We start from the raw sequence: 27,230 nt of genomic DNA, 5'->3' as shown, positions 1-27,230 counted from the left end.
ATGGAAGTGTTGGCTATGCAAGATGCCATATTAACTCACACAAAACACTTTTTCCTGATAGATCTTATCAGAAGCATCAACTATGAGGAAACCTAACATTTGACCTACATTAAAAATCACCTGAGAATTCAACTCTTCTGTGCCTCTGATTTACTCACTGTGCATTTTTATTTTAATTTAAAATAGCACTGATGTTTTACAATAGCATACCCTCGGTGTACGTCCACCAAAGGAATCGAATTTCAGTTTCCACACTTCTAGTGTAAAGGGAAAGATAACGAAGACTTGATAATTTTTTTTTTTAAACATGAGGAAGAATATCACAGTAACTTTCAAACCAGTATATTCACATCAGCATTTAATGTATTACTTGCTGGAAAGTGTAAAGCTTTAGCCAAAGTCTTGCTTCATTCCAGCTGAGTCTTTTACTTCATTCTGAACCATAAGATGTCCGTGTCTTTCAGAGATCTGTCTTATCCTCATACCGACACATACAGGCAGCTCTCTGGCTGTCCAGGTATGGCTTACATCCTAAATGTATAACTGCATCAAACAACAGCTGGACAGTCGATTCACAAGCTGTAAACAAACAGAAGTTAAGTGAGAAGCGGTCTTTAGATAGAATATGAAACTATTAAACATGACTCTGGTAAACTGAGAAGGATTTTAAAAAGCAATCTGCTCTGGGCATAGCAAACCAAAGACTGAGAGTGTCAAACAAAGAGTGTCAAACCAAAGACTGAACCAATACAGGATCATTGACGTTGTGACTGAAGCTTTTACTTATGCCAATGAAAACAAGCAAGAAAGTTCATGGAATAGGGTAGGTTACCAGTGTTAGAAACATCATTTAGTTCTGGCAAGGTAAAAGAACTGTTTTATCCTTCGCTTTTTGCATCCCAATTTATGCAAAGGTTGCTACCTTTAACAGCAACTCAACAGAACCGAGCAAACATTCGTCAGTTTTGACACAAAGCACTAACATGACAACTCCTTTGCAGTTGTGTGAATCTGAGAAGTTCAAACAGCAGCTTGTTCTAAAAACTGATTGCTCTCAGTGGGACTACTTACTGTAAAAGTGCCATTGTCCACGTTAAGTGTGGTTATGTCATGCACTGATCAGATGCAGGCCAACAAGCAGAAGGAATCCAATCATAGGATTATGGGCTGTTCAGGAAAAACCTAAGATGTATGCACTAAGGGACAGCATTAACTGCTTCCGCTATAACAATATATTATTCTAGTATCTTATTTCATAAAAGGAGACAATTCAGTATTGTCCCACTGTTTACTAGCAATGACGTGTAGTAGACGTTTAGAATTCAGCCAGCAAAACAGTGAATATTGAGCTACACCACAGCAAATGCAACAATTACAGTTATACTTGTGTTTTGATCAGGTTGTATTCCCAGCTAGCTACTCCTACACGGGAATCATTATTTTTTCTCCATTTTCCCCTGATCATTTTCCTATGCTGTGTCATTGCTCAGCTGTACGAGTGTCTGGGCTGCATGACAGAGGGGCCGAATAAGGCATCTTTCAGCAATAGCTTCAGCTTAAGAAAACGTGGCGTTGCTGTGCTGCACAAAGAGTCTTTGCCAAACAAGCTCAGCTAAAGTCGGAAAAACAAAGGCATTTTTCAGGCTTACCCTGCACGCTCTCTGATATTCCAAGTGTTTTCTGCACATCTCTGCAAATTTTGGAGAGGCAGGACTGAAATTCCTCATCACAGTCATTTTTTTTATTGCCACAAGTATCGTAACATCTGTCGTGGTGGTTGCAGCACTTTGTCATCGAAGGGATCCCAATGTCAAACTGTGAAGAAAATCACATTGGTGGTACAATTAAGGCTGGAATCTTGAGATATTACATAAGAAAGATGTGGGCTATGAATCTGATAGAATACGAAAGTTAGAAATTAAGAACTAATGCAACCTATCCAGCTGTCATTCAGTTATCTCTGTAGTTTGTTGTTCACCACGAGTAAGCTGTGCTGGCTTGACCCCGGCCAGCAGCCAAACACTTACACAGCTGCCTGCTTAACCCCTGCCCCCTCGCAGGACAGGGGAGAGAATAGGAAATGCAGAGGCAAGACAACACATAGTTCTAGATAACAGTTTAATAGGTGACCAAAAGAGGGGAAAAAAAAAACAAAGCAGGCTGATGCCTAGCCTGTCCCTGAGCAACAGCCACCTTGGAAGGTAATTCCTTCCTCTTGCTCCCTTCTTTTTTCACTACGCCAGTTTTCCTGCTGAACACGATGCTGTACGGTACAGAATATCCCTTCTGAGTCAGCTGTCCTGGCTGTGTCCCCTCCCAGCTTCCTGCCCAGCTGGGCAGAGAGGGGAAAAAAGAGAAAGCCGTAATGCTGTGCAAGCATTGCTCAGCAAGAGACAGAACCAGTGGCCTGTTACCTATCGATGCTGTTGTAGCCCCACAACCCAAACACTGTGTGATGCAGGCTGCTGTGAAGGAAGTTAACTCCATCCCAGTCAGACCCAGTACAACCCAGATTTTCTTTAAAGGAAAATGGATTAGCATTGGTAAGGTGGGAGCCAAAACCTCCACTCTCACAGGGCTACTGTTCAGTTGTTCAGTGCCTTCAGGACTGTGAGAATGAAACGTTATTGGTTAAAAAATGAGAAGTTAATCATCATCACTATTTTATCCCTATAATATTTATGATGTTGATGAACATGTTTACGTTTTGTTCATTTATAATCCTACTATTTCCCACATGCTGTTACCAAAGCACGTGCTGGAGCTGATAAAGGCAGGGATGCAGTACATGGCTGATGGCTCACCCTTGGGATATGGGAGGCAGAAAACACCCGCATCAAGGAAAGTCCACGTGTGAAAATCCACATGCACAAAGAAACCCCAAAATGGACTCACCTGAACCCCAAACAGAGGGGATCCACAGCCATTTGGTGGCGAAGGTTTATACCCGTAGCGAGGAAAGGGCTTTGATCCTGCAAAAGGTGATTTATAATGCCTCAAATATGTTTTTTCCACAGAATTTTAGTGCCGCCAAAACTCACCACGGCCATCTGCTGGGCTTGAGACGGCTGCATTTTTGGCATAAGTATGTATTCAAGCACCAGAATATCACCAAGTCTTCCCAAATTGCAGTTTGGGAGCACTGAGCACTTTGTCAGCAAGGGGGGGAGAAGGCACCTGAGCAAATATTCGCTTTGGTTTCCATGTTAAAACAAAAATAATTTTGAGTCACCACAGTCGATGCACGACTTGTGTGCGATGCACGGGATTATATTTAAAAGGAAGGGCTCTCTGAAGCATTAATGAGCTTTAAGGTGCTCCACGCTTTGTACACAGCCAGCACCGCCGATCCTAAGGGTTAAACGACAACCAGGGACCCAAACGGACCCAACAACCCTCAGCGCCCGGGCGTTTGCACCCCCACAGCCCGCTGAAGCCCCGTCCCCCCGGAAAGGGCGCAGCCCTGGCGTCCCGACCCAATCCGGATCGCAATCCGGATCCCAATCCGGAGCCGGGAGGCGACCCTTCACCTCCTTTCGCTGCCTCGCACCAACGAGGGAGGCGAGGGCACGGCCGCGGCGCGGCGCTCCCAGTCAGCGCCCAGGGGCGGCCATGTCCCCCCCGCGCCCCCCTCACCGTCGCTGCACTTGTAGTGGCACAGCCCGTCCTCGCCGCCCAGCAGCTCCAGGGCGGCGTTGAGGTACACGTCGATCTTGTGCACCCCGTTGCGGATCGTCTTCAGCGTCAGCCGCCAGTCGGGGGTCCGCGGAGCCTCCTGGCTCGCACCCGGCCAGGCGCAAGCCAGCAGCAGCGGCAGCAGCAGCAGCAGCGGGGCGCCGGCCATGCCCGGGGCCGGCCGCTCGCCTCCAGCCCCCGCCGCCCGCCCGCCGCCATCGGCTCGCCGGGCGCCGCCCTGAGCCCGCCTCTGGGGAGGCGCTGCCAAGGCTGAGGCGGCGACACCAAACCTGAAGGGACACCTCCAAACCTGAAGGGACGCCCCCAAATCTGAGGGGACGCCCCCAAACCTGAAGGGACGGCTCAAAACCTGAGGGGATGCCCCAAAAGCTGAGGGGGTGGCGGGGTAGGGGTGACCGTGCCTCAGCGCTGAGCGTTGGGGCTGTGGCGCAGAAAAGCGACCCAAATGAGGCCGCTATATTTATATATCTCTATATTTCAATCCTACGTGCTCCTCAGAGGGGGTGAAGTGGAGCCGTGTGGGAGCTGGTTTAGTTTTTGTAGGGAAATCTTTGTTTTAAGGTGGCGTGGGATTGGCCCCAGCGTGCCAGCAGCAGGATCTCGGGAGAAAAGTAACTGTGGTGAAAAACGGGAGGTGGAGGGAAAACTCTCCAGATAGAGCGGGGAGATACACGGTAAATACTGTTTTTTCTTTGCAACCTCTTTGGATTTAGTATTAACCAGAGGTAACTGAAGAAAGAGGTGGAAAAAGTTGAAGTATGCTAAGTCAAACAAAAGAGGGAGCTCTTCCTACACCTGTCCTGCAAACAGCCTTTCCCTGTGATTACTTCATAAAGACCGTGGTTCAGCAAAGTATTTACAAGGAAGGAATATGCTTAAATGCTTTCCTAAATAGGAAGCTTTGTTAGGGGCAGATAAGAGAAGTAATTCATACCCTTAACTTCAGCTGTTGGTGACTGACAGGGTCCTTACTTGATAAATTCATGCTGATTTTTTCTACGAGACAGTGGAAGATAAAGAAAAGTCAGGGAAAACGTAAAACTTCTGTCTGAAGCAGACAGCAGTGAATTATTAAAAAGCATAACCACCACCAGCAAAAAATGCGATAAAACACACAAAAAGCACCTCCCTCCCCCCATCAACAGCTTGTGTGAACAAATGCTATTGATTCAATGGGATAATTCACTGAGAGAGATAAAGTAAAAGAGGTATTAAAACTCCTGTAAATTAGAATCCAGTGAAGTATGTTACAAAACTCGTGAGCGGTTTGACAGGACTGAGCTGGTCCTGAAGTCATTTAACAGTTCTGTGTTGAAACTACCAATCCAAAAAACAAATTCTGGCCCTTTTAAGAGCACAGTGCTAGTGTCTCTTCTGGTTGACTCGCAGCCTTGCCTACCTTCTGCATAATTCTTTTTGTGGATAACCCGTGCTGAATGTCTCAGCTTCCGTGTCAGTTCATGCAGTGGCACAATTCCCCCTGGCTGCATCATACAGGATCTGGCCCTTGTAAGGATGTGGTTTGGTGTTTTTGTTTGTTTGTTTTTCACATTATTGTTTCATGCTTCTGTATATTGCTGTAGGAAACTTGTGCTAATCTGAGAAACTTTTTTTTTTTTTTTTCTGGCTTTGAGTATTCATTTTAAGCTAAGGTCTGTAACTTGTTTGTGTAGAATTAAATCTATATGTGTAATGTACAGACTTTTTATGTATTTATATTTATTGTTTTATAAATATGTACGCAAGAAAACCCTATATGATGTCAAGAGTTTGTCAGATGTTGGAAATACACATACACAGGCAACCTAAGACAGTAAAGACACTTTTTATTTAGTTTATGAAGTCTTGAATTTCCTCTGTTCTTTGTGATCGGCTGTGGTTAAATTAATACAAAAATTGCCCTAAGCTAGATGATCAGACACAGAGTACTAACTATATTAAAAATTGTCTGTGTTTTTAGCTGAAAGAACTACCACCAGAGTAATCTTTGAGTAACAAACATCACGATCATATTCAATCCGTCAGTTAACAGGAGGTCTGAAGTCTGATTGCTCAGTAAGCCTACAGAATCGCCTGCCAAGCAGAGCAGCATCCTGAGGGTTTCTAATGACCTAGGCCTTGAGATGATGGAATTCCTTTCAAGTTCTGTGCTTGCTGTCCTTTCTGCGATGCTTGCATATTGCTGCTGCAGTTGTTTCCCAAGCACTGCTTTCACTATGGTTGTCCATTTAAAATACATAAATAAGCAACAACTGCAGCTGAAATACAATGTGAAGTATGGAGAGAGGAAAAAAATAATGACAAGAAGACAGACACTTCAAGTTCCCTGCAGTAAGCATGCTTTTATTTGAGAATTTTGCTGTGAAGTCATGTCACCATAAAATTCTTTTCCTACAGGCTTCTGCAAAATTGTGGTATTCACAGAGAATTAAGCATTTTCGAAACAGATTATTTCAAGATTTGTGCTCATAGTTGCTAAGGTACATGGCTGCTGATTGTAAAAAAGGCCTAGTGTTCATTATCGCGTGGATGACAACAAGGAAGTATTTCGTTTCCTGAGCTTCAGATATTGTACCGTGAAATGAGACTCCTTGTCACGTGATGGCTAATCCAGTCGTAATAGCTGGCGACTTTGGTGTAGACACCGGGGTGACCAGCCTCCCCGCAGTTTTCACCCCAGCTCACAACACCCCAGACATACGCCACGTTTTCTGCATCAAAGCAGACCAAGGGTCCTCCTGAATCCCCTTTGCAGCTGTCTATGGAGCCATCGTAAGTACCTGGAGCAAAAAAAAGGAAACAAAACCAAAAGTTCATATACAAGCGAGCACACAAAGGAATGCACAGGAGTTTTTTTAGGTCTGTGTCACTGCCTGACAGATATTTGCCACAAATGGTCACCAGTACTGGAGGTTCCTAACCTCTTTGGTCTATTACTTCTTATTTCTTTTCTTTAGAATTGTGACTGGCCCAAATGCTCATTTGCTTGGACATCAGTGATATGTTTTGTGGTTTACCCTGTGCAATAGAGAAGAATTCAGCCATACTGCATATTATATCATTAGAAGAAGTGCACAAAAAGTGGAGGAAAGCTAGAACAAAATGGCAAAAAGATTTGTAGGCTGATTCCTATGGAAATTAAGCTATCATGATGTGTGCATGCTGAGGTGTCTGCCGTTGGTGTCCTCTCTACCCAGTAATTCACTGGCCAGTTTCATCTGAGCTACACGGAGAGGTAGGAGCCTCTAAATTCATCGCTGTACAGGCTTTGTGGAAAGAGGTGGGCAGGCCAAGGAGAAACGTGAATGATGGGACGGGAGAGAGCGCAACTCTCTTCAACTGAGTCCCTGTTGTAACAACAAAAAAAATGTAAAATCTTTCTCAAATCTCTACATTGCCAAGAAAGAGCCTTGTGAATGTTTGAGAGTTGGAATGACTAATCCTATAAAGCTAGATTTTGTTGTCCTTACTCAGTTGAATTAATAACTTGTATAACTAGCTCCAGTGGATACCAGTCCTTAATTCCAAACTTTGCAGCCGCGTCAGCCTCATGCTGAATATATAAAAAACTAGATATAAAAGCCAAATCATTTGTGATTTTCTTTTTCTTGTTAAGTAGTTTGTTTAAACATTGCCTTTACTTTCAGAGTTAAACAACAGTTGAAACTATCTGTTTCAACTCTTTTGGAAGTGTATTTGTGCTCTTTTAGAAGTGTATTTGGTGATACCTTTTGTTACTTGAGAAGCAAAAACGTGTTCTCAAAATGCTTATTTTAGTACTAGGAATGACAACCGGTTTCCTGGCCAGACTAATCTTGGTTTGAGAAGTTTATAGGATTTTTCCTGGGGTGCAGTTTGCAGGTAGCAAATGTCCAAGCAGATCATTGGTCATATCCCAGTCAACAGAACTACGAATGTCCTCCAGGAAAGGCACTTGCTTAAAGATGTTCCTGGATCAGACTAAAATAAAGGTAGGAAGAAGTTTGGTGGGCTGCAAAGTGCTTTTGTATTTAGAAAACACAACTCCAACTGCAAGCTGAAATTTGCCCACAAGGACCAAAACCTGGCATACTGTCATCAAAACTGTTTCTGTGGAGCTATGGAGCAGCACTGCAGGTAGGCAGCAAGGGCTGGCGTTTTGCTAGTGGTGACACAGTGGCATTTGGTTTATTGTGTCTTCCAAGTCTAAAAGATTTCCCAGCCAGTCATGTCAGACCTAGAAAACTGTGGGTTTGATAGCAAAGAAATTATAGTAAGAAAGCTCATGCTTGCCTGCACATGCCATTTTCTGAAAAAATCGTCCTGGATACATTTCAGAACAATTGTGAAATAAATTAACATTGCCCCACTTGAGCACATACTGCTTGGTATAACCTAGAAAAGAAAAGAAAAACCTTTTCTAAGTTAAAAATGATAAATGCATGGGACATTTAATATCATAAGTTGAAAGTTACATATTTGCTTACCTATTGAATATAACCTTACCTATTATAGACCAGGTATGTTAAACAGCCACTAAGACTCACCCCATACGTCATGCAGTACCTTGGCCATATGTATCCAAATAAAAGCAGCGTGGTTTAATTGCAGCATTAAATACAGTAGTTTCATTTTGTTGTATTTTTACCCTTTCCCTTTTCTTGTCCTCATTTTTTTTCCCATGTTTTCCATACCAAGGTTTCCATACACCAGGAAACCAGTACATTGTTTTCTACGAACTGGAGAAATGCCTCCAATCCTCCTTGTCACCTTTTTTCCCAATTCTACTCATTCTTTTTGAGAAGAGGGGCCCAGACTTTGAAGATAGAGGTGAACAATACATTCCACGGTTAAGGACATTCTCTGTTTTGTTCTCTGTCTGTTTGCTCATAATTCCCAGCTCTGTGTTTGCTTTATGGACTGCTACCAAGTTTGGACAGAAGAAGCCCCACAAAGAGCACGCGGCAGCTCTGACACCGGGCTGCAATCGTTCTGTGACATGAGACAAATCTTCGAAAGTGCGACTGCATTGCACTGCTCCGTCCCCGTGCAGCCCTCTTGGAACTTGTACACGGCTAAGATGTGCTCGGATGTGCCAAGTTTTGTAACTGCTGGGATCTGGGGACGGGGCAGTGGCTGTGGGCCATGTGTTCAATGCCATTACCAGCTCTCCACAGCTAAGGTAAACCTGAGATCCGTGATTTCAGCCACCTCTGGGTGCCTACGAGGTACTGAAATGCTCTCATCTCCTTTGAGCAGTGTGTAGGGGATCAGCACAGCAGTTTCCTTGCTACGTGCATGTCCTCCAGATGCTGCCATCTGACTCCTGCCATCCCACTCCAACTCCCACGCTCCCTGCTCCACTCCCAACACCAGTGTATGCACTGCCAGGGGTCAGCCTGCTCAGGGAACTGAACGTTTCTTTTGGTCAGGGCAGTTCTCAAACAGAGGTGTTCTCCACAGCAATTTACTTAATAGTTGAGGCAAGAGAGGAAGCAGTGCAGAACGGAGAACAAAGTGGCAGCCTGGCGCCAAAGCACGACCGCTGCTCTCTGTGCTCAGCCTCCCGCGAGCATTTTCAAAATGAAAGCTGACCACGCTTTGAAAGACGGTGATAAAAGTAATACATTCTCATAGTAAGCACTAAATCCAATACCTTTCTCAAGTCCCCATCCAGAAACTTTGCATTTATCACCCGTGTTGAACATATACTCTGACCAGGGAATGCAGGCAGGCGTGCTGTATTTCAGGGAGCACTCTCCTGTCCCGTGACCTTTCAGCTCCATCAGAGCGATGTCGTTTTCATACGTTGCAGCATTATAATTCTCGTGGATTATCAGCTGCTTTAGCCTGTAGGTGTCTGTCTCTTTGTCGTACCGTATTGTATCCAACAGTCCAATCCAGACACGGTACAGGTGAACTCGAGTTGCTCTGGAAAAGAAACGATGAAATAAAATATGTTTTGGTACCTAACCCAGGCACTGTGTGCTTCACTGAGCCATAAACTTTTGCGTTTTATCAAAGTTTTTGTAGAATAAAAATTCATATTGCGTACAGATAGTTTCTTTCTGGACTTGATGTCCAGGTTTTCCTGAAATGTAGCAAACGCAAGGCTGATGACACTTACTGCTGAGTACTGCAGCTAATACAGGACAAAACCCCTAAAGGCCATCCTCTGTGTTTAGTGCTGTCTCGTTAAACTCATCAGTGCTTTTTCATCTTTCTACTCACAGCCAAAATTCTCTTTCTCTGAATCTCCCCTGCCAGTAATGTGAGCGAGCCGCTGTCTTCAGTTGTTTTATTCAACAGGCAAACAGGAATTAGCAAACAAGCAGCTGAGAAGGGCAATAATGCCCAAATTAATCTTTCTACCTTGCAAAGAAATCATTTCCCAGGTTGTTGTTTTTACCTGACACAGTGTGCAGCAGTCAGAACCCAACAGCCACCAATATAAACCCCTCCACAGTACACTGTTGCACCTTCAGTGCCAGTTTCTTTAATTGCCACTTGCCAAGGGAATTCACCCTATTCAAACAACAAAAACCCAAATAACGTGAAATTATAATTGCACTATTTTTCATGCATAAAGGGAAAAACAATCCTTTGTATCACCTCATCTCCTTGACTAAAGCTGACTGTAAATTCAAAATCTGCTGTTGAGAAGTTGCCCATAAATTGGGCTCTACACAATATACAGGGTATAATTGAATAGGATATAGTATAGGATATAAAGGGTGCATATTCTAAATTACAGCAGTTTTGCTCAACCTTCTGACTTTGTGCAATGCCTCCCTCCCCCCAGCTCTCTATCATGAAATTCCTAGTCAGAGGAACAGAGGTAGCATCTGATCTGGTACAATCGGGTACTTTTTTTTCATTTGTCTGTATTCTGTTTTGTAAGAATTGTCATTTTTAGCTACATTTTTAAATATTTTGCTGGATGCTGTAATGCTCCTTTTTGCAACCTGGCATTTTATGTTATAAATTGTGCTCCTCTTCACATTCATTCAGTGCAGCGCCAGTACTGCTGCAAAACATGAAGCCAGTGTTGTTGCCGATTTTGTTATTTCTACATATTTTAACAGAAGGATAATAATACCCATTTAATGTGATACTGAATGAATGCAGATGAGCACATATTTGTTAAGGTTTGCTTGTTGGTTTTTTGTTTGTTTGTTTTTACCTTGCTTGCAATTTCTCCACCTACGATTCTTTTCCGTCGAGTTAACGTGTGATTAACAACACCACAGTGTATTTGGGGAAGAAAGGTCTTTGTCAGTTTTCTTTCTTTAACAAAAAGGAAAAATGTGTCTCAGAATTCAGGCATTCATTCTCAGTTTGGAGACAGGTTTATCTTTGTTTTGAAATCACAAGTGCTGTGAGTATGCGAGTAGCTGAAGCAGCAGGAAAGCAAAGACCAAAAATTTCAGCATCTGTTTTTGCTTAGAAAATTGCTTATGTCTTAACATCACATTGTTTCTTTTTATTTTCCACTGTTGCTAGTGTTCAGGAAAAAAGAATTAAAGCAGTTCCCATAGATTTGCTTGGGGTTTACCTCTGTCAGCTGCCAAAACATGCAGATGTGGATCCTCGGCCAGGATAAATTATTATGGCATTCTTGAAATTAGTGGAAAGTGAGGCAAATGGTAAGCCCCTGAGTGTGTACTCCTAAATCATCAAGTCCACATATCTGAGTGTTCTGGATCCGGCCAGCTGGCTGGTAGCTAGCAAGCCACTAATAAGCAGGTTTGGGGGGTTTTGGTGAGTTACTTACCTGTATCCATACTGTAATATTCAACACGCTTTGGTTTGCCTGTGGTGGAATAATAAAAGACTAAAAATGTTTGCAAATATTTAAAATTGCTCTGTTACTTAAATGTAGGTTTGTGTGCCAAAATCCTGGTACACTTTTAAAACGTGTAGGTGTGCACTATTTCACATGGACAAAAACGTTGTTCAAGCACAGTGCCTGCTGTTTTCTTTACTAGGCACTCTTTGGCTGCCACAGCCTACAAGTGACCTACATCCAGCAGGCAGACACTTGTTTATAACTATACGAAATCTACTCTTATTTTCTTGCCTTCTGCAAAGGAACCCTGTGAAATGGCCTTTCTTTTCTGATCTCTAAAGCGATAGCCCATTCTCCTCCACCAGGAAACACCAGACATTCCTCCTCCTGCCCCATCAACTTTTTGGAGCTTTGTGAAGCCCAAAGGAGCGTTAGATAAAAGGATTATTTTTTTTTTTCTTTCTGATTTAGATGCTGCTTCTGTATTCTGTGTACCTCCTTTAATAGAGTAAAGGAGATTACTCAACACGAGAGGTAAATTAAATGCTTCCCCTATCTGGTTTGCCAGCTTTTATTCAAACAAAATGCCCACTGAATTCAGTTCCTAAATAGGGGCTGAGGATTGGGTCTGCTCTCGTGTTACTGACGAGTGTTTACCTTTCGAGTTCAGTTTACCTATTACCATGTACCAAAAATGTTTACTTTTTGGCTTTAGACTTTGTCTCTTAGCAGAGCAAGGAAAAACATCTAAGTTCAAAACAAAATCCTTTCGATGGTGAGGAGAACAGCACAGAAGAATCATTGTATTAACTGTTCATTACATGTGAGGAAGATATTCCTGCCAACTCTGTCTACATTGTCTTCAGAAATATGAGATATCAGTTTGATAGATGGCCAAATGAGCAAAAAACATAATCTTTATATAAGCTTTATATCTCCTAAAATGTCACCTGTTTCTTATTTCATTTAGCTTTCTCGCCATTCTATTCTAGAAGGAAGGCAAGGAAAAGTACCTAACCTTCTCTTAGTCTCCTAGTATGTAGAGCATACTGTAACATCAGAAAGACTAATTTTCACATGCGTTTCGATTTTGCTAATTGTTAAATGATTTAATAATACGCATTGTGTAGTCTCTAGGTGTCACTTAGCACAATGAAAGGAAAAGCAACAAAAACATGTCTCAAATGGAAACCTGAGCACAAAGCTTGAGCTTCATCCTCTCCTGTGAGGCAGTCGACTTCTTTGTTACAGACATTCTTGCTTGGAATACAGATATTTGACCGACAGTGGAAACTGCTGTTTCTGCATTCTGTAATATAGGAGAATTCCAACTTAAAATGTGAACACAATATAATATCCATGTTATGGGGGTCTCGGCTGTTCATAAACAGATCGTGAAAGCAGGCTCTGTAAGTGTGAAATGAAATGAATACTTGGCTCTCCTCGTTTTACTATCTTGATGTTTGTTTTAAGACTTAAAAACAAAAGTCTCTCTACAAGTTCAGTACTGTAGGTGTCACTCCTTACCAGTTTCACCCCCATGTGCCTACACTCAACCTCAGCCAAAAGACCTCCAGTTTTACCAGCATTATGGATCATCTCAGATGAGGAATTTGTGATGCTTGGGTCAAAGTTCCCTCCAAAATCAGAGGCCGAGTTAGGCTTTTGACTGAATGGTGTACATGTAGCACTAGGAATTGAGTCCTATTTTGAAATTCCTGGCTTTAGTAACTTATTTCTTCTAAAATTCTTCTTCCTTTTCTAAAATCCATACAGCTGAGACAGAATTTTGGTCAAATGGAATTTGAATAAATGTCCTCTAAATATGTGAAGCCACAGGTACTTACTTTTATTTCCAAAATTCCTGTCACTATGTTTTCATGACTACCAGATTAAATGTACTGACAACGGTAAAACTACAACATCAAGATTATTTAGTGATGGTATTTGTAGCCTGCATTACAGTTTGGCACCTGAAACCCAACTTCTGAATGTTTTCTCCTGCATTCAGATTATGCCAGATCTGCTTCTAATAAAAGCTGTTAGAGCTGGAATTGCAGGTGCTGAAAGAATGACACGCACGTGGAGGTGTTCATGAACAAGCTATGCAATGGGAACCGTTCACACACATTCTATGGATAATCTTGTATTAGTGAGAAATTTAAGAAAGATCTTACTTTGGTTTAGAGGTAGCTCATTGGAAACAAACAAACATTTTTGATTAATTACTATTAATTTTGCCTTCCAGAAAATACATTTCATTCTATTTAACACAGCTCTTCCTTTTTTTATGTATTTTTCTATACAGAAATTATGGTCTGGTTGCCTTAATGTAATGACTTTGCAAAGGATATTTTATTTTTACATCACTCTAAGTATTCTTTGGGTGTGGTTTTCTGCTGAGATGATTTTCCAATAGCTAAGAAAGGCAATTATTACCTTTACAGCACAGTTCGTCGCTTAGGTCTCCACAGTCATTGATTCCGTCACAGGTTTTGCTCAAAGAAATGCACTTGGCATTTGCACAAGTAAACTCATCAGCTGAACATTCTGTGCAGCAGGATGAAAGCAAAGTTAGTGTGGAAATGCCTGTAGGTTCACAACTGCCAAGGAAATTCTCAGCTTACATGTTTTATTCATTCAATAGTTTGGTCTGTCAACAGTTGGCGTTGTGGGACCTGGTAATGTACAGAGGAGTCCTTTTTTTATCCTTTTCATTGCCTCCTCTTCAAACTTTCAATGTGACCACTTATTTTCCACCTCCATCTTTCAGTGGCCTGGCAGAAGTGAACTTTATTTCTTGTAGACAGGGATTAAATAAGAGGCTCGAACCCCCTGTAAATGATTTATGTGATTAAGGTGATGCGTGCTCCCCCTCTTGAAGGAACTCATCAAGAGTCTCCAAGCTGCTTCTGTGGCACAATTAAAAGCTGAGACAAATCATAGCTCTTGGGCTGACTGATGCTTATCAATGCCAAAGAAGTCATACTACAGGGACAGGAAAGCTGTTAGAGGTCAGAACAAAGACTCGATTCCTGCTTGTAGCAGTGAGAAACCGAGGAGCCCCAGATGTGCCAGGAAGACACGAGCAGTTCAGTTCCAGTCCCACTTGTCTGGCTACATAGGACTGACATCCTAATTGATCTCCCTGATAGACCAAGCAAAGAGGAGGTCATCACCTGTCTCCTGACGAGTTAACCTGAGAGAGGCAAGACTTGCAGGGTATAATATACCTCGGTGCCTTTGGAAAGGATGGGGGAACAACCAGAACCATAGGTGAAATATGTCCACTTTGGAGCATCATCTGCTGAATATCCTAGGAGCAGCAGTGAATTATTTTCCAAGGTCACGAACTCAAGACTGCCTCAGTTATCTTAAATGTTGCAAAGGATTATTTAAAAAGGTTTCATTGCAGGTTTGCGGTGGCTGACAGTTCAACAAAATAGATCCTAAACACAAATACTTAAAATAACATGAAGAACCTTAAATACATTTTAAACCCCGAACCTACTAACCTCGGAGAGCTTTCTGGCACTGGAGTCTAACAAATCCATCACTACTACTCCTCAGTTTCCTCTTTATAAAACATTCGGCAAGACTTGTCTCTAGGCCCTTGCAAGTTATTCGGAAACAGTGTGACGCATTTAAGGTGTATTCTGTGATGTTGAAGAGGGTATTGTAATACTCAGCACCTCTGTGAAGATAGAAATAACAAGTTCTGTAATTTCACAATGGATTAGCCACTGCTTTTATGGTTTAGAATTTATATGATTTTCCCAATGGCTAAGGAAAAAAAGGAAGCATCCTGCATGGGACACCAAAAACCAATGGATACTGAGGAAGCTCGGGGCACTGCAAGATTGGCATTATTTTAAAAGTAAGATACTTTCGGCTTGAATAGTTGTTATTTGTGATAAAATAGAGAAATCTGTGGTTTAGCTTTCACTCTCAGGTGTCAATTTAAGAAGGTTTATTGTAGCCAATACATGCTTTCTGATTTTTTTGCCTTAACAGCTGGCTGTGACTGACCCTTATATAAGCATCACTACTTTCTCAAATCCATTGTGGTTACTGAGAGAGAAATTCCCCAGACTTACAATTCAAAGCCAAGGTGCCTGCAGGCCACATTTGCTTCATTCATAGTCCACTTATTGCCACATACAAACAGGTTCTCCATACTCACAGGTTTTACTTGAAGCAAACTTGAATTCTTATGCTCCGAGATTTTAAATGTTTCTACAAAAAAAAATAAAATCCAAAAAATCCCAAATAAAATTATCTTACATAGATGTATTTAGTGGAAAGACCACACAGGAATCAACGAGACATAAAGTATCCAGTAGCCACCCAAAGTTCAGGTGGGAAGACCAGTCGGTTGGGACTGAGGAGCTTGATTCTTGATTTTTCTGAGGGCTGACTTTATGACTTTAAGCCTGTCACTTTTTCAACATATACCAGTTTCAGGAGAAATGAGGATAATGGGTTGTGCCATGTAGGAGTATTGGAGCTCTGCTGAGGAGAGGTTGCGTCTTAGTCTAAGGCTTTCATCAGAGAACTTTTTGATAAGCTGCCCCTCCTGCCAGCAGGAGAGGTGGGGCTGGAAGATGGGTAGGAACGGTGCCTGCTGCTGCTGGCATTTGCAGAACCCTTTTTCTATGTACTTAGGCAGAGGCTGAGCTGACAAGGTCAGGGGCTGAAAAGCAGCTTGATGCAGCTTGCCAATCTACAGATCTGCTGGTTTGTAGGGGAACATCTTTCTGTTCTGATGAAATCTGCAGAGTGAAGACTGAGGTGACCGTGCCTTACTTTCTGCCCAGGTACCCCAGCCTGACCTCAGCAGCAGGACTCTGTTCCTCGGACTCTTCCTCCCCAAAATATACCCTCTCTGCTCGTGTGCTCTGCAGGCCCTCTCCCTCCATGCCTCCCACCATGCTCAGCACCCCCACTCGGAGCCTTTGAGCTCTTTTTCCTTTGTCTATTTCTTCCTACCTGATGATTTGAGCAAGCTACCAGCAGCAGCGTAACCTGGGCCTCTCAATCTCTTTATTTTTAAGGAAATCACCAGGCACCGTCAATTTTCAGGACTTGTCACTTCCTGTTTCGTATTTTTACTAGTGCAAGGAAATGAACAAGTTTTCTGAGCTGTGAAAAAGAGCAAAGCATCCCCTTGGCCAACAATGCCTGCTACATTTGGGAAGAGGAGATATTGGTACCTGTAGGCACGCAGCTGCCTTTGTTCAGAAACTTAGCTTCGGGACGTTGGCACTCGTAGCTCTTGAGGTGGCAGTACGTGCTGAACTGCCTTCCGTTGGTGGAACAAACCAAAGTGCCATTCTTCGGGCACTGGTAGGGAAGCTTACAGAGGCATTTTCCATCCACACAGCGTTCCCATGGGTGACAAAAAACTTTCGCACAGGACTTGTGCGTGTATTTGTTGCTTACGCATTCTTCTATGAGGTAAGTGTCCTGCCCAACTGGCTCAGCAGGCCCAACCTGTGGAAATGGCTCTTCTGTAGAGTAAGGTGTTGGGTTCTGCAAGGCACAAAATAAATAAAAAAAAACAGTGAACAGGACTAGGAATCGCACCAACATTTCTGCAGCCCCCCTACCGACATCAACAAAGCGTTTGTTTGTAAACCTTTCCCTATCTTATGAGCAAAGAAATGCTCAATATTCATTATCTCCTTGTCTTGGTGACCTCATCTTTCTCAGTTTTTCTTCCTTTTTTGGATCATTCTGCTGGTGCGACCTTCACTTCTGCTCATCTCCCACAGCCTTTATTTTCCTTACTCTTCAAACATTGGCTGAAGCACCCAACAGATGAAAAACATTTTAAGCTGGTGTTTTACAACACTCCACAACAACAGGATTGTAAACAACTTAAACATCAGGGGACTTAAACACCAGGAAAATAAATTTTAAAAAAGTAGCAACTTGATTTTTTTTAGACCTTTTCACTGGTCCAGTTGGCTTTGAGTTTAACTACCACCTATAAATATTTAGGAACCACTTAGAAGCGAATAAAGAAGTCTGAAATTAATTATTTGTTTCACGGCAAGACTGCTGAAGCAATAAGTGTAAGTATTGTCAAGAAATGTGAAAAATAAGTGCTCCTCCTTATCAGTTCCCTTCCTCTATCTTGCAGAGCAGTGGATTTGTGGTGGGGTTGTTCCTGGACAGCAAGCATGGATCCTGATCCTCCATCTGGCTGCCTATGGGAGCCATTGCTGGCCACGTGCTTTTGCTTACTAAGATCTATGAGTAGGAAGAATGTTGAAACTTGAAAAACGCATGGATGGACTTTGCATAAACGTGGGAGAGAACGCCAGTCATCAAATGGGATTTATCAGCTTTCGCTGTGTCCACCGAATCGATAGAGCTGAAGTTTAAAGTTCTCATGAAGAAATCCTGGCCTGAGTAAAGTCAGCGGGGATGTTGCTGGGGCAGAAATTAATCCTCCCCCCACTGCCCACCCGCCTTTAATGACTGTATAACCTCAATGCATTCTTCCTGCTCTCCTCGGGTGAGTAGAATCCAACGTGTTCTTGCTGGATTCTCATGGCAAACAGATCTGGCTTGGCACAGCTCCCATATCGCACTAGGCGTTTCTCCTGGGTCCCGAGTGAACGGCCACCCAAAAGCATTGCTTTCTACCTTTGGGGTTTCTCTGAAAGGCTCAGGGGTTGCTGAACATGGAGCCCACCCGGACTTCAGGACAGACTGCTGCTGGAAGCGGTTCCCCAGCACAACCTCAGGCGTTACAACACGTGGCGTTAATACCATGGAAGTTAAAGCTGTGGTCTCATTCCTCCCAAAAAGGGGGAAGAGGGGAAATCGCTGCACCTTTGTGTGGCCGGCCATGCCTGCAGATTGGCTTTGGGATGGGTTCACGGTTAAAACCTTTTCCAGCAGCCTGCTGGCGTAAACCCTGGTGGGATCAACATGCGAAAGAACAAGATGCAGATACACAGATCAGGCTGGAAATAAAGGTATGAAATAGAAAAAAAATGTGAAAGGAAACCTTATAACAACCCAGCTGGCTTTGTCTTCATAGCAATGGCCTCCTGACTGCTCTGTGAGTGCCACGGAATGGGGTTAATTAGGTTAATGAGGTTAATGAAGCTAATGGTCCCCCAGCAGACCCTTACCTCGGCTCCACAGCCCCAGAGGAGGCAGAAGCACGCCACCAAAAGCCCCCTCATGGCCCAGCTTCCCCCCGGAGGAGCCCTGCGGGTGCTGCCGCTCGCCCCCGGAGCAGCTCCCTGTCTAATTTTTAACCACCAGCCCCGTTCCTCGTTTATTTACTCATTTATTTATTCATTCATTCATTTATTTATTTATTTTGGAAAGCGGCGCATGGGGGAGAGAGGGGGGAGCCTTAACCATTAACCCAGGGCCCCGCCCTGCCCACGCGGGTCGGTTTGGGTCGTTTTTACATAAGAAAACGAAAAAAAATAAAAAAAATAAAAAAATTAAAAAAAAATAAAAAAAAAGGGTGGGGGAACAATACCAGGGGAGCCCCCCCTCCCATTTCGTGACGCTGTCGCGCGGCCCCGGCTCTGCTTTACGGCAGGCGGCGCGCTCGGCGGCCCGCCCTCGCAACGCCTCGCAGCGCCCGCGTGGGGCTGCCGTTACGGCCGGTAAAGCCGTTAGGGCCGGTGGGGACCGGCAAAACCGCCCCTGAGGTGAGAGGGGAGACGGCCCTGAGGGAGGCTGGGCGCGGTGGAGGGGCTGGGGAAGGGGCTGCGGGTGGCTGCTGCCGCCTCGTGTCTGTCCCGCGTGGTTTTAGCCGGGGTGGGGGCGGCAGCCAGCACGCGGGGCCGCCGGTGCTGGCCTCTGTTCGTGCCCGGATCCGTAATAAATGCCTTCTGCTCCTTCACCAGCTGGTGCCCTGCCGTCGCCGTTCAGGAGGAGGTAGAGGATGGCTTTCCGCGGGAGAGGAGGAAGAGGTGGCGGAGGAGGAGGAAGAGGAGGCGGCTTTAATCGCGGAGGAGGCGGCGGCGACAGAGGGGGCTTTAACCGCGGTGGGCGAGGGGGCTTCGGCCGGGGAGGCGGCCGAGGAGGCTTCAACAGAGGTGGATACGACCAGGGGCCTCCAGAAACGGTAGTTTGTAAGTTACACGGAGAGATTTTATCCCTTTAACGTAAAGGGGCTATTCGAGATCTTCAGCTTGTTTGTCGTTTATTGCAGTGTTGGGAGAGTTCATGCATCCGTGTGAAGATGACCTCGTTTGTAAGTGTAAAACAGAAGAGAACAGGGTGCCTTACTTCAACGCGCCCGTGTACCTGGATAATAAGGAGCAGATTGGCAAAGTGGATGAAATCTTTGGGCAGCTAACAGATTTTGTATCCTTCAAAAGTCTGTGTGACGTGGTGTTTGCTTTTTTAAGGGCTGATTGACCATTCAAGAGGTTTGATGTAGAATTTGGAAACGGTTCATTTTCCTGTCCCTCTCTAAATGGGGACTAAACACACAGGTTTAAAACCTTCTCACAGTCTGAATGTATTAACGTACAGGTTTGCTTCCTGCATCAGAATTGAATTTCAGAAACTTGTTTTCCTGTTACAGTGTACAAAGAAATAAAAAGGGGGCTAGAGTGCGTTTTGCAGCTCCTTGGTTCTCCATTTAATCTTGAGTTTTATTGAGCAGAGTTGGCCAGCAGCAGCTCATGGTCTTTGGAACTACACAAAAATGCCCTTACACGCTGAAGAGCCACAGGATAAGGACAGGGTTGCCTGGGGAGCTGCACAGTGTCCACCACATCCCTGTAGGATAAGGATGAGCTTGTGGTTGGGTCGAGCAGCCCCTGCTGCCTCATCTCATCCCCCAGCCAGGCAGTCATACAAGCCAGCACAGCGCTAGCAAAGGCCCTGCAGCATCTCTGCTGTTCCGGATACACCCTGTGGTCACCCTGGAGCTATAGAGATAGGTACTGGCCAAGCAGATTTGTTTCTTTACAATTACATTTTTATATACTCTTTTCACCAGTATGTTCTTTTTTATGCCTCAGTAAGTGGGAAGAAAAACAAATTTACTACAAAATACGGTGTTTGTAACTATGAGAAAAATTAGAAATGGTCTCTACCGATCTTTCGGTTGTAACTGTAATTTGTGGTAGTGATGTCTAGCTTCTTCTGTAAAATGCTAATTTATATATTGTCTGAAATGTCTAAATTCTATTGTGTGATAATCAAAAGTGCTATTCAAATGTTCTATTCCTGGTGTGTTCCTTAATGAAACTCACAGTATTTTTCAGTGAAATTGTCTGAGAACATGAAAGCTTCTTCATTTAAAAAAATGCAAAAGGTTAGCCAACCTCAATAACACAGTTCTTGTGTATGTTATCTGTTAGATATGTCATCAGTTAGATGATACTTTATTAAGAGTTTTTATTGACTTTTAAAGCTATATGTACTTAGAAAATGTTCATTTACTTATCGTTCTCAGTTTTGCACCTTTTATGCTCTTCCCTCCTAAAGAACAAAAAAGGAAGATAGATGTAATGAATGAAAGGCGTTAAATACAAATATCACCTATATTTTAATAATTTCCTAACATTTTATTATTCTAACAATGGGTTAAGATCAGACTGTGAGCGTTTGTAAAAGAAGAGAGATGTTAAAGTGCCCTTTAACCTCAGTATTCTCAAAGCCTAAAGTAACTCTTTTCCTGCAGTTTTACATTGATCCAGCAAAGCTGCTCCCCCTTCAGAGGTTTTTGCCAAGGCCTCCAGGAGAAAAAGGTGCTCCCCGCGGAGGTGGTAGAGGAGGACGTGGTGGTGGACGTGGAGGAGGAAGAGGCGGAGGCAGAGGTGAGATCCCAAAAATGAAAGCTGCAGAACATTTGCTTGTTTGCTTTTGGTAAAATTACAGTTAAATAGTTGAATAAACAGTTGTGTTCATTAAAGAGAAACATTATGCATTTTTCTGTTTGATAGCTCAGTGGAGGAGATAGTGACACCTTTCCATAGGCAGGAGGTTGTTTTTTGTAGCTAGCTAAGTAATCGCTTCGAAATGCAGGAAAGAGAGTACACTGATACATAATGAAGAGAGAAAGCATGAGCACGAATCAACTTGTGGTAAACGGTAGTGGATTATACCCACACAAACCAGCAAAAGCTGCATTCGTAATATACTCTAAAAATCTAGTTTGGGCAAAATACTTGAAATGCAGTGTTTTGAGAGAAGAGGTGAAGATACGGTAGATCTCATCCTTCTCTGCTTGTTGATCATGATCTGTAGTGTACTCCTCAGTTTATGCTGGAATTAAGCATTTTCTCTTATATTAGATTTTTTTCTCTTTCCTCCCCACCCTGCCCCCTTGTGTGCAGGGAGGCACATATACTTCAAAATTCTTTGATCTATTGATTTCACATATCACAGTTGTGGTTAACTTATTTTTCATGACAGCCAACAATTACCTTGGAGTTTCATTAGCGTGTTCAGAATTCTAGGCACTGGATACTCAACAACATCTAAAATGCTGCAGATCTTCCCTCGAAGAGAAGGTACCAGGATGACACAGTTAGCCATTTCTGGTTGGGTTTGGTTTTCTTTTCAGAAGCTGTAAATGAAGTAAATTGTTACACTTCTTAGGAGCGTGTAAATTCTTTATGTTTAATTTCTTTCCTCTCTTCAGGAGGAAGAGGTGGAGGAAGAGGAGGAGGATTCAGAGGAGGTGGAGGAAGAGGAGGAGGATTCAGAGGAGGAAGAGGTGGTGGAGGAGGCTTTCGGGGTAAGTGTGCAGTTCTTATATTTCCATAATAAGAAAAGCTCCCAATTTATAAACTTTTAAATATTAAACATATTTTTATTTCATATCGGTGTTCATAGTTTTATACAAAAAGGTTGCTGTGCATCACAGTAGCTAGCTTAAACCAAAGCTCAGTATTCTTTGTTTTTTTGATGCTTTGTAAAAACCATGCTAATTTCTGCATGAAAAAGGACTATAAGTTGAAGAGTTAACAATGAAGAATTATTTCACCAATTCATATAGTTTTGTGTATCATTTATTTGCTTTAAAAGCATTGAGGTTGTGTATTATTCAGTCTATTTTTCTTTCTTAAAATAGGGAGAGGATATTAAGAACAGAACAACGATTATCTTCCTGCTGTCTTACCGTATCATCTACAGAGGTGAAAAGCAAGAAAAAAAATCCTAAAGGATCCTGAAAAATTCTTTTTATAAAGAACTTGAAACTATGAAATGACCATTATTGTTAATGACTATTTTTCAACATGGGAAGAACTGAAGCTTGCTTCGAATATCCTTCAACATTTTAAACTAAGCCAAGATTCAATGTTATTCTTAAACTGTTTGCTTCTGACAAATGACTTAGCCAATGCTTGACTTCGTGTCGGAGTCTGGAGTAAACAATCATTTGAAATCTTTTTTAGAAAAAGAAACACCGAGCAGGTTCACCACATGCACCTTTGTCAGTATGAACCTGTTACCATGTGTGATTGATCCCTTGTTCTTATCCCCTTTTTACATGGAGTCTTCTGGCTTGCTCTAAAATGGACATGCCTTTTAAATAACCATAGTGAACTATTTTTTACCAACTTAAAAATGTTATGTCTACAGACTTTTTTTTTATGCGTAGTAACATATATGAGAAAAGGAAGATGGCAAAGAGTATTTTATGGGTTTTTATGTATGGATCTCAATGAAAGCCAAAGGCATTAAGACCTGTTCTTCTCAGAAGATACTGTCTAATGAACAAAACAAGGTTAATTCTATTCTTGTCACCTAATTGTATCTAATTACACCAATACTAAACGCGCTAAGGGTTTTTAACTGTCCTCACCTTCTTAGCCTGTTTCTCTCGAGGTTTTGATGTTCCAGTGCTCTGAGGTCGCGGAGGTGTGAGATTAAATAGCCCATCGCAGGGCTCCTCTGCATGCAGTGCTTTCAGTTAAGCATTGCTTTAAAAAGCCTTGAAAAAGGCTGCACAAGCCTTCAGTACAGATTTGGTCTTTTTAATCGGATGTATTGTGGGGGGTGTTGAAAAGCTAATAACTGTGTTTTCTTAGAGCATGTAGAAGCACCCTGATTCTCTCTATCCTTAGCTTTGGAAATTGAATATGAATAGAGAAGTAGAATCTTCCTCCCTGGATTTCATTTGGAGTGGGGAGTGTTGGCAGACCCTCATAGCAAGCATTTTTGAAAAGATGTCTGTAGAATAATCTAGGTGAAAAATATTTTGAGCACCATGCACAGGGTGGAAAGGAGTACATTTTGAAATTGAACATGCTGTTACACTTCCCAATAATGAACACAGTTGCAGGAAAATGAGTTCTAATAGCCTTTGTCAGTGCCAGAACTGGGCAAGACTCCTAGTTTTGAACCATCTTTGAAACAAAACTTGAAACAAGCTAGGAAGAAAGCTTCAAGGATTCAGTTACGCAGTCTGAACGCATGCTATGTAGGATAACAGATAAAAATGCTTTTCAGTAAAAGCAAAAATACATTGAAACTTCTGCTAGGTCTGCTTTTATAAGAAGAATTGGAGTCTACTATTCAACCACAGCACAATTGGGAAGTAATAACAACAAAATAGTCGGTATCCCTTACTACAGACCTAATTTTAATTGGGTCAATTAAATACAGACTTTTAAAGGTATTTAGACTGCTGTTACCATGTGTTGCCAGGCCTAAGCAACTTAGGGCTCTGACTTGAGGCGTGGTAGAATTAGAATTGCCCTTTATCCAGACAAAATCTTGCAGCTATTGTAAGCTCTCTCTGGGATACGACGTTGCAACTCAATGATACTGCCTCATCGATACTGCCTGCTCTCAGCCGGCTGCTGCTGTCACCTTCCAGTTGCATTGATGCGGCAGCTGGGGAAGTGCCAGTACTGCAGCACAGGGCACGAGGCATGTGCTTCGACTCACAGCAGGTGGAGCAGTGAGTCGTGCTCAAGTCTGAAGCCGTGTTGCAAGGCAAAAGAAGACTTTCATGTCAGAGGGTAAAGAGCAATGTTAGCCATTGTAGTTCCAGAGGAAAGATCGGGCTCTGATTGCAGAGAAGTGGATTACCTGCCTTACACCTGTAGGCAAGGTTGGATGGGATAAACGCACAACCAGAGAGAATTCGTAATCTTAAATCTTTGCAGAGGTTTTAGGACATACAAATGCTGATGGAAGAATATCCTTAGCAATCGGGTGTGAAATGAGCTGCCGGATGAGGAAGCAGTGTCTGGATTCCTGTGTTGATTTCTGCTGTGTGTCATACCTGTCTTTTTTACAAGGTGCTGGGTAAGAATGTATTTAGTCTGGCAGGGCCCATCCAGTCCCAAGTCTGCCTTGCCACCTCTGTGCTATGGCACCTGATCCCACCTACCCACTGAGCAGTTGCTAATTGTACTAGAGAAAAAAAAAATATTACTGTCTGTAAAATGTCATTTCTTGTCTGCAATGTGATGCTGAAATGAACTAAAATACAGGGTCCATGATTTTATATGACTCCTCTCCCCCTCTCCTGAGCCTTTTGTTCCAGTCCTGTATGTGGTTCTGTCGCTGTGCTCCTGATCCCAGTGTGCAAAGTGTTTGGGTTTTATATTTGTGCAAGTCACGCTGCAGTCTGAAAGTGGGTGCGGGGAGGGGTGGCTTAATGGTGCTGAAGGCTTTCAGTGACAGTTTGGTGCTCCTTAGATTTCTCCTCCCCAGCAGCAGCCTCGGGGGCAAATGTTCAGGCCACCTGAAGAGCCTCCCGAGTACCCCTTGCTCTGGCAGCGAGGTAGGAGCTGCAGAATTCCTCTGAAGCTCAGGAGCAGCTTCAGCATGCCCCGAAAACTTGGCTTCCCCGCCCAGGACCCTCGCAGTAGCGGTGTCCCCTACCTGTGTCCTTGCGTCCTCATCAGTGCCTGCACGTGCTGGCTGCTGGCTGGGGCAGCGCATCCGATAACCGAGCCCTGCTCTCCGAACGCGGTTGCAAGTGAGCGTGTTAGTCACCGCAGCATTTGACCCAGGCAGAAGGTTTAACTTTCAGCTGACTGGCAGCTGCTGAATCACTGGGATCAGATTGCTTAAGGTATCTTGAACCTGTTGGCTGTGCCGCACTCGACTTCTGGTTTTATATATGTATAATTTTAACGTGGGATCTAAATTTTTGCTGAACAGAATAACACACGAAGTGTATAGTAAAGCTTCCTAGCTATTAAGACTGAGCGTCTCTAAAAGTCATACCTGGAGGGATGTTTCTCGCCTTGTCTCTTCTGTAGTTGCTGTGGAAGGATCATTTGATAGAGCTCACAGATTTATGTTACTTTGACAGAAATTTGACAAAGTGCAGAAGATAATTGGGATGTTTTAACCCAGGGCTGCAGCACTGGTTGTTGTAGAACAGAACGATTCCCTCTAGCACTGACAAGAAGCCGTGGCCATCTTCCTGAGGCAGTACTTGACAGTCACTTTTACAGTGGTGCAGAGTTACTTTCAGTAGTGCCAAGTATTGTCTTGGCAAGAAAAGGTGTACTGGAAAATGGATGGTTAATGGATCAAGCATGACAAGTAAAAAGGTTTTTGGAGTCCCTTACATTTTTCAGGGTGTTTTGTTCAGCCAGCTAAAAGTCTTTTGCTTACAGACTCAAACTTTTCTAATCAGCAGTTTAAATCTAGAGACTTTGTGTGGGAAGTAAAAATATGATTTATTACATTGTTTGCCTTCAGTTTTGAACCATTTAAATGTTTATAGAAGTAAGATTAAAGGGAAGCACTGCCTTATACAGCCCTCTAGTGTTGATACACCTAATAAACATGAGGTAATTTCTTTTTAATGCAAACAGAAAATTTCTCTACTCTTACTACCTGTGGATTAAAATATGCTTTTGAATACTTTATATGTAACCGAAATGTTTGCAACTTGCTAAGCCCTGTAATGAGTCTTGCATTGCCCCGTATCTGTACAGGTGTCTACAAATTGAAGAATCGACTCCAATAGAAATTGCATTTTGTTCCTACTGATCTGGGCCAATTAGAACGGAAAAGCTCTATTGTTTGAGGTTATTTGTGTATTTTAATAGTGAATTCCTCTATATTTTGGCTTTGTTCTCTAAACTGTTACTTTTAGGTAATGTCTTTAATTTTGACTGTTTTCCTCTCAGTTCCTGTTACGTTAGTATTAGACAAATTTAAGCAGAGATGGAAACAGGATGGACTGCACATATTAGAAACTCTGATTTTAACCAACAGGTGTGTATAAAATCTGCATGGTCTCATTAACTCTGCTACCCAAGTCCGGAATCCGATCTGAATACAAACAGAGATGCTTTGCTTTTTGAGGCAGTCAGCATTGCAAGCTCCAAGTTCTGTGGAAGTTTTGAGCTTAGAGATGCTTTTGTAAACCTTGCCAAAGTTTCAGGGGAGGAGAGTGAAGGTATAAAATTTTCATTATGCTTTTATCTTTCATGGCAGGACAATGGGGCGCTAGGGAAGTAGCTTTGTTGCTGAACAGGTCATTTCCCCTTTTGATCCGCTCCCACCCTGATCCTGCCTAGTTCGTTTCTGACAGGAAAAATAGTGTATTGATACAATTACCCTGGGAAATAAGAGTGCATGAAGGTAGTTCTGTGCCATTAACACCTTCGCTGGTAGACCTGTGACTCGTGATCTTCTGTAGCAATGACAACAAATTGTCACGACTGCCCAAGTTTTAGATCAACGTTTACTTACCTTTGGATTGAAGTAGCCGAAAGACAGAGGATGTCTGCTTTGGAAAGCTGAGGAGTGGGAGGGAAAGCTTTAGGGGTGTTTCACAGGTTAGAGA

General features: G+C 42.9%; 3 protein-coding genes and 1 long non-coding RNA gene across 4 annotated transcripts; 2 read left to right on the top strand and 2 right to left on the bottom strand.

The window, feature by feature from the left end:
* Positions 1-326: 326 nt before the first annotated feature.
* PLA2G12A (phospholipase A2 group XIIA) lies at positions 327-4,681 on the bottom strand. The gene is made up of 5 exons (XM_032186189.1): positions 4,631-4,681; positions 3,637-3,985; positions 2,896-2,972; positions 1,650-1,815; positions 327-579 (listed from the first exon to the last, which is right to left on the bottom strand). The coding sequence occupies exons 1-5, from the start codon at positions 4,679-4,681 to the stop codon at positions 461-463; spliced, it is 762 nt and encodes a 253-aa protein (XP_032042080.1). The 3' UTR covers positions 327-460.
* Positions 4,682-6,258: 1,577 nt separating this feature from the next.
* CFI (complement factor I) lies at positions 6,259-18,325 on the bottom strand. Its single transcript, XM_032186188.1, has 12 exons — positions 17,942-18,325; positions 16,678-16,996; positions 15,562-15,700; positions 14,980-15,158; positions 13,904-14,014; positions 12,657-12,773; positions 11,450-11,488; positions 10,859-10,962; positions 10,085-10,200; positions 9,332-9,606; positions 7,969-8,070; positions 6,259-6,476 (listed from the first exon to the last, which is right to left on the bottom strand). The coding sequence occupies exons 1-12, from the start codon at positions 18,323-18,325 to the stop codon at positions 6,259-6,261; spliced, it is 2,103 nt and encodes a 700-aa protein (XP_032042079.1).
* A 750-nt stretch (positions 18,326-19,075) lies between these two features.
* Positions 19,076-21,717, top strand: GAR1 (GAR1 ribonucleoprotein). The gene is made up of 5 exons (XM_032187096.1): positions 19,076-19,149; positions 19,348-19,575; positions 19,656-19,810; positions 20,712-20,771; positions 21,141-21,717. Exons 2-5 carry the CDS (start codon positions 19,386-19,388, stop codon positions 21,327-21,329), a joined length of 594 nt encoding a protein of 197 aa, XP_032042987.1. The 5' UTR covers positions 19,076-19,149; positions 19,348-19,385; the 3' UTR covers positions 21,330-21,717.
* A 451-nt stretch (positions 21,718-22,168) lies between these two features.
* Positions 22,169-24,928, top strand: LOC116489038. The gene is made up of 2 exons (XR_004253240.1): positions 22,169-22,199; positions 22,536-24,928. It is a non-coding gene; the product is annotated as an uncharacterized LOC116489038 (long non-coding RNA).
* Positions 24,929-27,230: the final 2,302 nt, after the last annotated feature.

Source organism: Aythya fuligula, chromosome 4 (assembly GCF_009819795.1).
Source record: "Aythya fuligula isolate bAytFul2 chromosome 4, bAytFul2.pri, whole genome shotgun sequence".
NCBI classification, from domain to species: Eukaryota; Metazoa; Chordata; class Aves; order Anseriformes; family Anatidae; genus Aythya; species Aythya fuligula.
The sequence above is the reverse complement of the archived record's forward strand: the minus strand, read 5'-3'. Positions and strand labels throughout refer to the sequence as shown.